The sequence below is a fragment of the Artemia franciscana genome, unplaced genomic scaffold, assembly GCF_032884065.1.
Source record: "Artemia franciscana unplaced genomic scaffold, ASM3288406v1 PGA_scaffold_33, whole genome shotgun sequence".
Lineage (NCBI taxonomy): Eukaryota > Metazoa > Arthropoda > Branchiopoda > Anostraca > Artemiidae > Artemia > Artemia franciscana.
In genome coordinates, this window is record NW_027062668.1 from 212,428 (window position 1) to 226,347 (window position 13,920).

General features: G+C 35.8%; 1 protein-coding gene across 1 annotated transcript in view; it reads right to left on the bottom strand.

The window, feature by feature from the left end:
* Positions 1–1,631: 1,631 nt before the first annotated feature.
* The window catches only part of LOC136041700 (protein tiptop-like), a 94,304-nt gene continuing 82,015 nt past the window's right edge, over positions 1,632–13,920 (bottom strand). Inside the window, exon 3 of the mRNA XM_065726429.1 lies at positions 1,632–8,659. Coding sequence (XP_065582501.1) covers positions 6,421–8,659 — 2,239 coding nt within the window. The 3' untranslated portion in view covers positions 1,632–6,420. The remainder of the gene's footprint in view (positions 8,660–13,920) is intronic.

A 13,920-nucleotide genomic window follows, 5' to 3' on the forward strand; every position in this document is an offset into this window, starting at 1 on the left:
GATCTTGATTTTCGATTTGGGCACCAAACGACGTCATTTGGAAACATGAATTATATTTTCGGATGTTTGATAAAAAAAAAAAAAAAAAAAAAAAAAAACGCTTAGATTCTGACGTAGTTCCAGTAAGCAAAGTCTTCAATGGCTCTGGTGGTGCAGCCAGTTGAGGAAGTTTAACTTTTCCTGAGGCGCAACACATTCCCATTGTTTCACAATTAAATTTCAAGGCCTTGTAATAGGGACAAATTTTAGACAGAGTCCCGATTTGAACACATCTACTCAAGCTATAATCACCAACTGGGCTGTACCTGAATGCCAGGCGATAATTTTCAGGTTGCTCTTGTGATTCCTCGGCACGCTTTCTTTTGGCATTATCTCTTTGAGCCTCAAGCCTGTTTTCACGATGTTCTTGTGATTCCTCGGCACGCTTTCTTTTGGTAATTTCTCTTTGAGCCGCGAGCCTGTTTTCACGTTGTTCTTGTGATTCCTCGGCACAATTTTTTTGGTAATTTCTCTTTGAGACGCAAGCCTGTTTTCACGCTGTTCTTGTGATTCCTCGGCACAGTTTCTTTTCTTACTTTCTCTATTAGCCACAAGCCTTTTGGCATTAACTCTTTGAGCAGCTTCCTCGGCTGTTTCTTCTGCCATTGTAGGATTTATACTAAAATTTCTCTTTGAATTAACTCTTTGAGCAGCTTCCTCGGCTGTTTCTTCTGCCATTGCAGGATTTATACTAAAATTTCCCTTTGAATCGTCCCTAAAATACTTATAATGACGTCATATGCGTACAAACAAACAAACATACAACTTATATATATATATATATTATATATATATTATATATATATATATATATATATATATATATATATATATATATATATATATATATATATATATATATATATATATATATATATATATATGAAGTGTCTGTGTCCCTAGACGTGAAATTAATAAACAATAAAATTATTAAAACTAAAAATTCTGAATTTTCGCTTGATGATTATATTATAGAATTTGTTCTTGAGACATTCAGGAAAATAATACAAGCTTAAAAAAGCGAGCGGAGTTGAAAAGGGTGGATGCCACCTTCATATGAACAATAATTTGTGTAGGTTTTAAGTATTAACCGGAATCTCTGCTTTCATTTTGGAACTGTTTTCACTCTCTATGCTCATTTTGGAATTCTGTTATTTAGAACCAGGTATTGATTGTATTCTCAGCTCACTCACTTTTCCTCCTGTTTTGAGTCTTTCCGCCCCTCTCTCTTCTTCTCTAAGCTTGATGCTTTCTTTCTCTGCTTCATCTCTGCTTTGTTCCATCACCACAAGCTAATCCTTTACTTTCTATCGGTTATTACATAACCGATAGAAAGCGGTTTTACATAACCGATATCATAACCGATATTACATAACCGATATCTATCGGTTATTATGGGTTATTACAAAAATAGGAGCAATCAAAATTTTAAAATCAATCTTTTTGAAATCCCTTCCCTTTCTGAAATCCTTTTTTTTAAATCCTTTTTAAGGTACGATAATCTCACTTTCAAGCCACGACAAATTTAAAACTAAGTAGCAAAAAGTTACAGTAAAATCTGACACTCCCTAAGACCAAAATCGAGATAACAGTAAAGATCAATATATTTTATTCCAAATTAAATAGTTTTCATGTACAGGATTGACAAAAACTGAGATCAATCTCATAAAAAAGTAAGTCAACGCCACTTCTTAAAGCAAAGATTTTTTCAGGAAACAAATAAAGAAAAAAAAATACACAAAAAAATATTACAAATCAAGATTTGTAATTTTTAGGCTTGCATATAAATAAGCCTGACCTCTGACAAAGCTACAATTACAATAAGCCAAACTGAAACTTGCTTCCTTGTCACCAGGGCCGTATCCAGAATTTTTTCGAAGGGGGGGGGGGGGGTACAGAAGCATTTTTTCTCTTTTTTTACAAAAAAATTTAAAAACCCACCAAACCCCAAACCTCCTCCCCGGGATATAGCCTTTCTTGCCACAAAATCAATTAACAACTTCAAAGGAAAAAGACTAAGAATTTGATATGGAGCTAGAATAGAAAAAAAACAAAACAAAAAAGAAATGAAATATAGAGTCAAAATATGTTCCTTCCAAAAATGCAGATTACTAGCTAGCACTGAACCTGATCCTTAGCCCTTTCTGCTGTCAAATTTAGTATCATACAAGCGTATACCAAAGTCACCCTTGCCAATTCAGACCGAAAACGCCCAAGGGAGGTGTAAAAAAGATCCGAATATTGATTCTAAAGACTTGATTCTTCGAGGGAGGTGCAAAAAAGATCTTAAAAGGATGTGCACTGAACTTGATCCTTAACTCTTTCTGCTGTCAAACTTAATTTCACACAAGCGAATACCAAAGTCACCCTTACCTATTCAGACCCAGAACACCCAAGGAAGGTGCAAAAAAGATCCAAATTTTGATTCTTAGGACTGGATTCTTTAAGGGAAGTGCAAAAAAAACGATCTTAAAGGGAGGTGCAAAAATATCCACACACAAAAAATCCCTTTACAATCCTTTTTTACTATTTTGTCCTCTACAAAGAAAAAATCCTTTACTATTTTGAACAAAATGGCTACATCTAAATTTTGACCGAATGCCTTTGAAGAAAGGGAGGTGGGGGGGGGGGCTGGTTGTCCTTTGATTATTTTTGACTCTTAAAAAACAAGAAGTTTAAATTTCCAATCAAAGGAGCCCCCACCGAAGTTAATACCTGAAAAGTCAACCCAAATTGACTTCCAAAGCCGATTTGAGTTAAGATGAAGTGTCACCCCCTAAATTTAGTCAGTTGCCGTGTCAATTTGAGTCAAGATCAAGCTCTAGTGTGATGCCTAAATTTGTTTGGTTGCTGTGCACTCATGTCTGCATTAACACGGTACAAATGATAAGCTCACAAAATGAAAGACTTGCTGAATTTGTAAGAAAATTGTTAGAGCTTATTTTCAATAGACCTTAGTATCTTCTGGAAACGTTCGAAATTCCTAGAATCGTGAGTGACATGGATCAATCATTTGAGAGTTCTAGAGAAAATTCTCTTGGAAAGGAAAATAAGCGAGTGATGTCAGATTATTGATTTGTAATTTTGATACTGGAAACAGGGCAATAGCACGTTAACAAATAAACTCCCATTTGACGACAAGGAGACGAGATAGTATCTATGATTTCGCTTTTCAAATTCGAAACATACCACGGGCAAAAATAACTATCGAACAATCAGTTTTCGATGAAGCATTTTGTATACTATATTAAATATATAACATAAAATATTTGTATATAATAGTAAATATAAATAATATTGTGTATTTAACATATAGCATTATTAAAAATATTCAATATTATAAATATAATGTTAAACATTATATTAATATTTGGAACCGAGAATATTGAAAACGAGGGAAGTGGTGTCTTTGATGTTACCAGTTAGTACAAAAGGACTCAAAACTAAATATTTTCGTCTAGCTCAAAATTGTAACCTACAGACATAGTTTGCTTTTTTGTGAACGACGGATTTGCACCCTTCTCCCCTCCCCCTCCTCTCCCTTCTCCCCTCAACTCCTTCCCATCTCTCCATGATGGTAGAATACTGTCTTAAATGACAATGATTTCTAGATAACCCTTAGAGGTTCAATCTTAATTTTCAAGAGCTCTTCGTAAGGAACTTAGAACTTAAATCTAACTTCCGAGAACACTTAAAACAATTTTCCAATTCACCAAAACTATGGAAGAATATGGAAACATTGTCAGGCAGTAATGCTATTGCTATTGTCATGGGTCAAATTACCCCGACTGAGTTGGAGGTCAGGCTTTCTATACAGTATACAGTTATTATAGTCTTAGAAAGAACAAACGTCTAAATAATTATTTTAAATATAACATGTAAATTTGAAACTAAGATACTCTGGAGTCTGATTTAGTTGATAAATTCTGCAAAGACACTCTTTGATGTTCAGGGCCATCAGGGATTGGCAAAATAAGAGGAGTAGTGCCAATTTACAAAAATGAAGGGAGGGGGGCAAAAAAAATTCCGATTTCTTAAAATGAAGATACAGCAGGGTACATGTTTAGTTTTCTTCGAATTCTTTTTAATGAACAGATTTTTTTAATCTATGGAGTAATTGCTCCCTTCCGCCATATATATCCCTGATCGAGACAGCTAAACCATGCAAATACTATAAACTTTCCAAAATTAAAGGGGTAGGGGCCAACTTCAATTTTTACGAAGATATTCAGAAAAGATATATCAGAAAAGATACTCTGACTCATTAATAATACGGAAATATAATCAGAAAATACAAGTATCCCGCAAATGGTCCAGGAAATTTGTCTGAAAAAATTTATTTTTTTTCAAAAAATTTTTCTACACCAATCCAACCATCCAGCAAATGGAAGAGGGATACAGGGATACAGCATCAAACTAGCCTTGGCTTATGTATACTTTTGTGTACTAATAATGTGCTAAATATAGTGTGCTAATAATATACACTATATAATATAGTATGCTATAATAATAATGTAATAATAATATAGTGTACTAATTATTCAGATATGCTTAAAATTTCAACGCAGCCTATCCTATCCCGTTTCAACAAATAAAATAAGCATACTAGCCCGTGGTACTAACGAAAAGGTCACAGTTCAAAATTGTAATAATTAACCAAAAGGAGTTAGGATTTTTTGCTAGTTGAAATGAAAAAAGCCCGAATAACATATGAAAAATAAATATAAAAAAATAATAATATATGAATAAATGAATATGAATATGAAATAATATATGAATATGAATAAAAAAAAATAATATATGAAAAATAGAGTACGTAAGCTTAAACTAATATATTCTGTAAGATTTGATCTTGGTTAAGACATTCTGCAAATAAAAATCTTCAAATTTCCAGAATGTGCACCAAAAAATTAAAACAAAAGGGATTGCACTCAGCATGGTTGCACACAGATGCACCCCTAAAGGGGGGGGGGGTCCATCGCTTTCCCCTCGGCGATTCGAAATCAGAACGTCATTTTTACTTCTGACCCATCTAAAAGAGGATTCCCCCTAATTAATTCGGTCTGACTTTAAAACTAAACAGTTGTTATAATTTAAAACTAAAGGACAGGGAAAACGAAGCAAATCTCAAATAGCTTTTTTAGAAATAAATTGAAATGAATTTTTCCTTTGAAGTCGCATGTACTGAATAATAAATACTTGTTCCAAAAAATTTAATGCCTTCGTGTTCAGATCTGGTCTAGGTTCATCATAGTAAGTTGAAAATGGTTCCAATGCGCTGGAAGTAAGTACCTATGTAGCCTTTATAGCCCTTCTGACCATTTTATGGAAGGGGGGAGGGGCAAATTCGTGCCCTAGCGCTTATTCTAGACGTAGCTCTGACCCCACAAATAACCACAAATCTTCCACCTGTCACCTTGAATAAATACAAAAAAGGTTGGAAAGAAACAAGAAACAAATTGTACAACCAAAGAGAGCAGAAAAATCACGTGGTTTACGCGAATAAATAATCAGCTTTTTTGTACTTAATTTATTATTGCATGGTATAGTTTCATCATTTCGCTCTGATTGCTCCGTCCAATGCCGTATCCAGGCGGGATAGGGGTTTGAACCCCTCCCCATCAAACATTTTTGTCCGACTCGTAAAAACGTAACAAATATGAATATAAACTTTTTTTGATGCGTTTTTAAAGTTTTCGGTATAGCCCCCAGAAAAAATATCTCCTCCCCCTCTAAAAAAAAAAATTCTGGATAGGGTCTTGGTTCAGTCACCTCAAAATTTACCTGATAAAATAAGAAGCAGGATTATTTAGTAACATCACAACTTTAACGTAAAGAAACATTTTGAGTGTGTAGGCATTTAAAAACCCGTCCTCCCCAAAATTCACGGGCGGATGTAGAGCAAAATCTTGGGGGGGGGGGCAATATGACGAGGGTGCAAATAATTGACCAAATTGACAGATCTAGTTTAAAAAAAAAGAGAGGAAGCAGGAAAAAAAACAAGGAAATAAAGCGCCAGAAGAAATCTTGAGGGGAGTGAAAAGGGGTTCCCCGACCACCTGGATCCACCACTGTCAATATTAAATCATTTATTGAATTCAAGAAGAAAAAAAAATATGCAAATTTGCAGTAACTAAAATACATTAAAGGCTTGCACACAGAAAAAGGAAAAAGAAAAGAAAAAAGAGTACACAACATGTGGAATGCATGTCTCCGGCGCTTTTCTAAAGCCACTGATTACGTATCAGCCAGTAACTTCAGATTTTCACTGGTTTGTTTTTATATACAGGGTATTATCACAGTTCAAAAAGCTTAACTTATACTGCTTGAAGCTAACAAAGAGAAACACAAATTTAGTGGAACCAAAAACCCATTAACTGTCTAAGCATACTTAGATGATAATTGCTTTGCAAGTTCACTATACTTGAGGAACTTGGCATGCGGGGTTTCCTCAATGGGAGGGGGTTGGGGGCTTTGGCTGCTTGCTTTGCCATTGGCAGATTTGCCCGTGTCTTTAACAAAGTGGACCTTTGATAGATGATGTCTGTAGGTCCCTTTGCAGGCAAACTGGGTGTCACAGAATGTACATTTTATAGTCACCGAGTCATTATTAATGGCATCACTACAAGCCCAGCTGAAAGCTAATATTGCACCTCCTTGACCACTCGACCTAGGTGGTTGCACAGTGTTTTCTGTTGTGTCACATAGTTTCTGTAAAGCAGCTAAGGGATGGGCCTTCCCTGGAGGCTTAAGGTTATCAATCATTGAACCTAATGCAGAAAGTCCTGATTCAGATCTTGGACTGGGAGGAAGGATATTACTTGCTGAGTGATCACTCGCTGAACTAGGAGAGGGACTTGGATTTTCTAGCTTGGTAGGTAAATCAGTTAGCGGTGATTGTGATTTCTGTTCCTCAGCATCCATTTTCTCTTCCTTTATTAGGGGACTTGAGGGTTTTATTTCACTTCTTTCAGAAAAAGAAGTTGACTCACTTGCACTTCGATGTCTAGGTAGCTGAAATGAAGCTGAATCAATAGCTGGTCGCGAAAATTCGGTGGATACATCTTGTTCTACAATAATAGTTTTCTTTGGTGTATATAAGCTTCCACCACTAGAGGTACGTCGAGAACTATCGAAACTCTTTTCTATCAGTTTTTCAAGAGCATTCAACACATTTGGTGGTTCATCAACAACTGAATTTGGGCTTGCGCAGGTCCCTTCGTTACTACTCGGCCTGGACACATCTTGAAGATTACTAGGAGAAATATTTGATACGGATGATAAGAGCTTTTCATTTTGCTCCCGACCACCTTCATCACACTTTTCATCACTGTCTTTATGAAAGTCTGATTGAGCTCTTTCTATTTCCAAGAGTTTTCGTACTGGCAGCGCCTTTTTTCTCTTGTCTCTTGCTGCTCGTCGTTTCCCACCAGTTTCACTTAACGATCGCATGATATGTTCTTTATAGTGTGAATTTTTTACCATGTGATTGCTAAGCTCTTTCAAACTTGAGAATGCTTGATCACAAACTTTACAAGTTAATACGGTATTTACGGGGTTCAAAGCATTTGTTTTGTCATCGGTACTTTTCCAGGAGATGATTTGCTCCTGTGATATAATATTTGTATAATGCTGCGTCTGTTGCATATGAGACGTCATTTCTGCTAAGGATCTAAAACTCTGTCCACACCACATGCACTTTAGAATTTGTCTAGTCTGTTCAGCTCCTTTACCAAGCCATACATCCTGACCGCGGACAAGTTTACGCGGAAGTTGTACTCCATCTTTAGCAGTATCAGCGTTGATGCTGTTCCGTGGGCTTTTATTAGAAGTTGTTGAAGATGTAGAAGATAAGCTGCTTGGCGACTGGCTGGCGAGTGCAGCTGTCATACCACATTGCTTAGATTCACGCATATGAGATGTCAGTGCTGCCAGAGAATCAAAACTTTGCTTACACCATACGCATTTTAGCACATCACGAGTCGCATCACCACCTTTACTAAGCCAGTGATTTTGCCAAGTTGACTGACGGCTAGCGGTTAGTCGTTCATTAGGCAGTCGGCTTAGCTCACTCATACGCTCTAGAGCGTGGGTAGCATCAGCAGGAGAAACATTCGCTGGAGCTATAGGTGATATAAGAGACTTTAATCCGTTCTTTTGCGGAAAGATAGTCTTATCAAGGCGAGGAATTTTAGCCTCTTGAATCTTATCTGGGAGTGCATCCTTGCGTTTATACGTAGAAAGATCAAGAGCACCATGATCAACACTTTCTAACTTCTTTTCAATTATTTCTTGTTTTGTCTCAACAGGGGAAGGAGTTCGCTTAGCCAAGGGTTGTATTGCTTGCTGCTGGTGTGTTGCAAAGGCAGTTAAAAGAGGGTGACCATAGGGTAGCCCTCCAATGCCCAGAGGGAAGTTCGTTGGCATAAAAACACCGTTATTAGGGAGAAAACCAGGAACTCCGGCCCCAAAAAGAAACGATTGGGCTAGGGCATCCATGGGAAAGCCAGAAGGTAGAGTTGGTGGTAACATGCTCCCAAACAAACTTGCAATGTGCTGTGTCTCAATTTGATGGACTTCCCCTTCCTTTCCGTAACTTTGAGAAGCATCTTGGGGTTCCCTAGAAGAAAAAGGAAACTTTTAGGAATTAATCAAACGAGCCGAACAAGATCGGATAGTAGAAGGTACGCGAGTTTTTGCATATAAGTCAATTATAGGTGTCAATAAGATATCAACTGAATTATTATTCAGATATTTACCTGGCTAGTGATCAGAGAGAAGAAATAGCCATTTCTATATGGCAATTTAACTCAATAAAGAAGTTATCTAAACGCTTTTTAGGTATAGGCAACCTCCTATACAGTGATATCGCCACCGAAAATATTAAAAAATTCAAATTATCTTACGGATATTTTATCTTTAACGTTACTTTTACATATGCATTTTTCTACGGCGAATGACAGGCACTTACGCAGATTGGAAGGAAACCTCAGTTCCATGCCATACAGCAAAATACCTAGGTTTTCCCAAGGGCCATATCGACGATTATTTTTTCAGGAGGGGGGAGGGGGTACGGAAAATATTTACAGGACGCAAAAAATTCTTTTACATGCATGCTCGTAACTTTCGTACGAGTTGGGCAAAAATTTTAAAATGGGTGGAGGTTCAAACTAATTTTCCAAATTACATCTTATATATACTCTACACAATATATTATTTCCCCTGTTTCTGATTTTTTTTTTTGAAGATGCACCTTATCTTTGAGAATCAGCCCACTCAAAAATAAATTCCTGCTTACGCGCCTATTGTGGAGGCCTTTAAAGGAACATATCTCACAAACTTCTGTCCAATTACTGCAATTATGAAAAACAAAGTCATCAACTTATACAATTAAGAAGTATCTTTGCACAGTTATGAATAAATAATTAAAATCAGAAAATATTGCCGTTCGGTTTCCCCTTTCTGTCAGACAAGGAAGGGCAAGCCGGACAAATTAGGCTTACAAATGCGAATCATATACAATCATTATGCTACCGAATTTCCATTATAAATGAGATTCCTTACTCGCGACTGTCAGTCATACACAAGGATAATTGTAGTCGTGGTTAGAATTTCAAAAGCTGAAAAGGTGGCAATAAATTCAAAAACCTTTCATTGCAAGAAATTGATATCCAAAATGAGAATTTGCCCAAAACAGGAATTTTATGCCACCAAATGTTTCCAATGCAAAGTTCCTAATTAGGGAAAAGTTCCTAATGCAAATTCTAGTTCTTTTATAAATGATCTTTTAATCTTCAATATTTATTTTTATTGTTCGTATATAAGGTATAAAACTATTGTTAAGTAGCAAAGATCAGATCTTAATTGTTTTCTCTCTCCAGGGGCACCAATTTACGGCAATGTAAGGGCGAATGTACTTTTAAAATCTAGGGGGAGAATAATATCTTTTTTATACTGAAAATACTGAAAAAGGTATTTGCAATGGAAATATGAAAATAATTATTTTTTTTAAATCTAGGGGGGGCAATTAACCTAGAGAGGAGTGAATGCCTCAATTCATGACGCCTTTCTCTTTATCTTAGCAATCTTAGATGGTATGACAGGAAAGAAAAATGGTCTTCAACAAAGGTAACGTCTTAACTGTTTTCTCTCTCCCTCTCTCTCCAGGGGCACCAATTCACGAAAACGTAAGGGGGGAATGTACTTTTTTAAATCTAGGGGCGGTAATTATGTTTTTTTTCAAATTTGTTCAATGCCAAAAAAAGTATTTTTAATGGAAATACTATAATATTTATTTTGTTCGAAATCTAGGGGGGCAAAAACCTAGAGGGGAGCGATTTCATACACTTCAATTGATGGCCCCCTCTCTCTTTATCTTAGTAATCTTAGATGGAATGACAGGAAAGAAAAATTGTTTTCTAGTCACCCAGCTATGTATGCCCTGAGGATGGGAGATAGGGGTTGTGTCCTCTTTAGGATATTGGTATTATCTGTTTTCTATAAATAGCCTACGCCTATTTTTGGATGGTTTTTAAGTTCTGACCAGTGAAGTTTCAACTTATCAAAAAGGCTAAAAAAAAAGGAACAAAATAGCAATGAATAACCAAAAATATCCCAAAAAGTTTGTTGACAATTGAACCGTAAATTCCGTTTTTATTTGATTTGACTAAACATGAACTTAAACATGGGGGCTGGTCGCCTGACGTCTTTTTTTATGAGCGAAATTTTTTAAGGAAAGCGACACTTTGGAGTACCCCAAGGTTTATAAGGACATAGTTGCCGTGCGTTGATACATTTTTCTATAGAAATATGCAATCGATATAAAATGAAAAGCTATTTTGCACCAGTGGTTATACATATGGTTGTTAAGATCTAAAGAAAAGAGCATACAAAGTTAATATTCAATTTTGTGCTAATTCTCGATTCAGTATGTTTGGTCTAATTTTGTTTCGCAGTATCAAGATTTAAATTTGTAGGGTTTGATTTTTCGGCCTGAGGTAAACCCAAAATGAGGTTATGGGAACATACAGCTTACGTTGAAAGAGAATCTGCCTATTTAGGCCTAAATTTACATCTCGTAGCAGTTGCCAGCCCTCTCCACTCCCCTCCTGTTACTATCCTTAGTTATTAGTCACAAATTTTAGTGATTTTTCCCTCCTTGAAATGTTTTCCTTATACCAAATTTTACTGATATCTTTGTGACTGTCTAGTTGGAGTCGTCTGGTTCAAAACTAGCAAAACTTGTATTTGAAACCACTCCAAAATGAAAAACAGTTGAGCGGTGTCTTTCAACAGAATATAGAGAGAGGGGGGAAAATTCATTGTTCAAGGTTTAAGTAGAAAAAGTAGAAGTTGAAGTTCAAAGTTTTTCAATAAAACACCAAAAAATAATTTTTTAATGAAATTACCAAAGCAGAATTTTTTTTTAATCTAAGAGGGATACAAGGGGTTACTCTTTGTCAGAAAGTCGTCTTTTTGAGTTGTTTTTGTCAATCTTTTTCGAGGTGAACACTCTTTATTGGAGCCTGCCAAGCATTTCAGAAATGTACCAAGCATGGCGGAACTGTGCAGCACATGTGGCATTCCAAGATCTACACCAGGTGGTGGGAAGTCAGCACCCTCTCAGTTGGATATTCATCCTTTTACAGGAAACTTTTTAAAAGCGGTGAGTAAGTTATGAGTCAAATAGCTAAATGAAACCAAGACTCCAATGAACTCTCGTGAATGGCATTACGCAAGTCTAGAGATATTGGGTATTTTTTTGTTATTTATTAGGTCCTTCTTTATTGGCAACCTTGACCGTCCTCTCTCTCCTCTAGGACAACAATTCATCCTCCCTTAAAGGTAAAAATTGTAAAAGGGGATGTACAGCGGAAGAGGTCAGTTATTCAACAGCACTCCATGGTTAGACCAAGATATTACAGATTTTTTTTTTTAATTCAAAATTTGACAAATTTCGTGAAAAATTCCCCCTACTTCTTTCTCCCAGCTTGCCCCTTTCTGAAAATATTCCGATTGGCCCCGTAGACACTGTCGCCAAACGATATTAAGTTAGAGATACATCGATCAAGTGCTCTAAAAAATGATTTGGGTTTGAGTTTTTCCTGTACAAAATACAAGTCAAAAGTTCTGGATTCTATGACTCCAGAGATCGCAAGTAATAAATATAATGGCACATTTATATCTGATACTAGCTGTTGGGGTGGCGCTTCGCGCCACCCCAACACCTAGTAGGTGGGGGCGCTTCGCAACCCCCACCCCCCAAGCCCCCCCGCGCGCGTAAGTCGTTACGCGCCATATTAGTTATGCGCCATTGTAGTTGTGTCCCTGTGTCCCACCTGTGAATATAGATAGATATATATATTTATGTTTTTAACTACGTAAAACCTGCGAATATACAACATTCTTCGCTGTCCCATTGTCTGTACATATAAATAGATTGTCAGGTTTACCGACTCTTGAACATGCAACATATAATTGTCCATGGGAAAAACAATCCGTATTCAGATCTATACCTCATTATTCTAATGATTGCCCTTGAGCTTTGTTGATGGTGATTGCTAATCAAACATTCCCCGTGTCCCCATCGTCATTTATATATCCCCCTGTGCCCCCCGGCGTCCCCGTTGTAGCTGTGTCCCTGTGTCCCAGTCGTCATTTATAGTCGACAAACATGACGTCAGTCGACACACAAACATGACGTCAGTCGACACACACATCCCAGTCGTCATTTGTGTCCCGGTGTCCCAGTCTGTAATTTCTCTTTGAGTGTCCCGGTCGTCATTTATATTCCCTGTGTCCCGGTCTGTATATACATTCGTTTTTGAATTGGTATATATTTTGAATTGGTATATTGGTATATGATAAAATAAATTTTTTGTTTTTTTTTTCCTTTTTTTCTTTTTAGTTTTTTTTTGGTTTTTACCTTTTTTTTAGCTTTTTAGTTTCTTTTTCTTTTTTCTTTTTAGTTTTTTTTTGGTTTTTGCCTTTTTTAGTTTTTTTATTTTATTTTTTTTAGTTTTCTTTTTCTCCTTTATTTTTCAGTTTTTTGCCTTTTTTTAGTTTTTTCTCTTTTTCAGTTTTAGTTTTTTTATTAGTTTTTAGTTTTTTTTTCTTTTTAGTTTTTTGCTGTTTTTACCTTTTTTTTAGTTTTTTTCTTTTTTTTTTCTTTTTTATTTTTCAGTTTTTTGCCTTTTTTTTAGTTTTTTTGCTTTTTTAATTATTTTAGTAGTTTTTACCTGTTTTTTAGTTTTTTTTCTTTTTTAGTTTTTTTTCTTCTTTTGTATTAATGCTAAAGCCAAGGTTCGAACCTGGAACCTCTCGGACCTAGAATCTGGAACATAACGCTTTACCGACTCGGCTACTTCGGCGTGAATACATTTACCTTTTTTAGTTTGTTTTTTATTTTTATTTTTTTAGTTTTTTTTCTCCTTTATTTGTCAGTTTTTTCCTTTTTTTAGTTTTTTTCTTTTTCAGCATTTAGTTTTTTTAGTTTTTTACTGGTTTTTAGTTTTTTTTTCTTTTTAGTTTTTTTTGTAGTTTTTACCTTTTTTTAGTTTTTTTTTGTTTTTTTTCTTTTTTAGTTTTTAGTTTTTTACCCTTTTTTTTAGATTTTTTTAGTTTTTTTTAGCTTTTTTAGTTTTTTTTAGTATTTTCTTTTTAGTTTTTTTGTAGTTTTTATCTTTTTTAGTTGTTTTTCTTCTTTTGTATTAATGCTAAAGCCAAGGTTCGAACCTGGAACCTCTCAGACCTAGAACCTGGAACATAACGCTTTACCAACTGAGCTACTGTATTTGTATTTGTATCGGATTAACGACGCTTCTTGACTACTAAGGTCCCTGCGTCGGCCCTGTAGTGCATTCCTGCAGCATGGTTCGATCT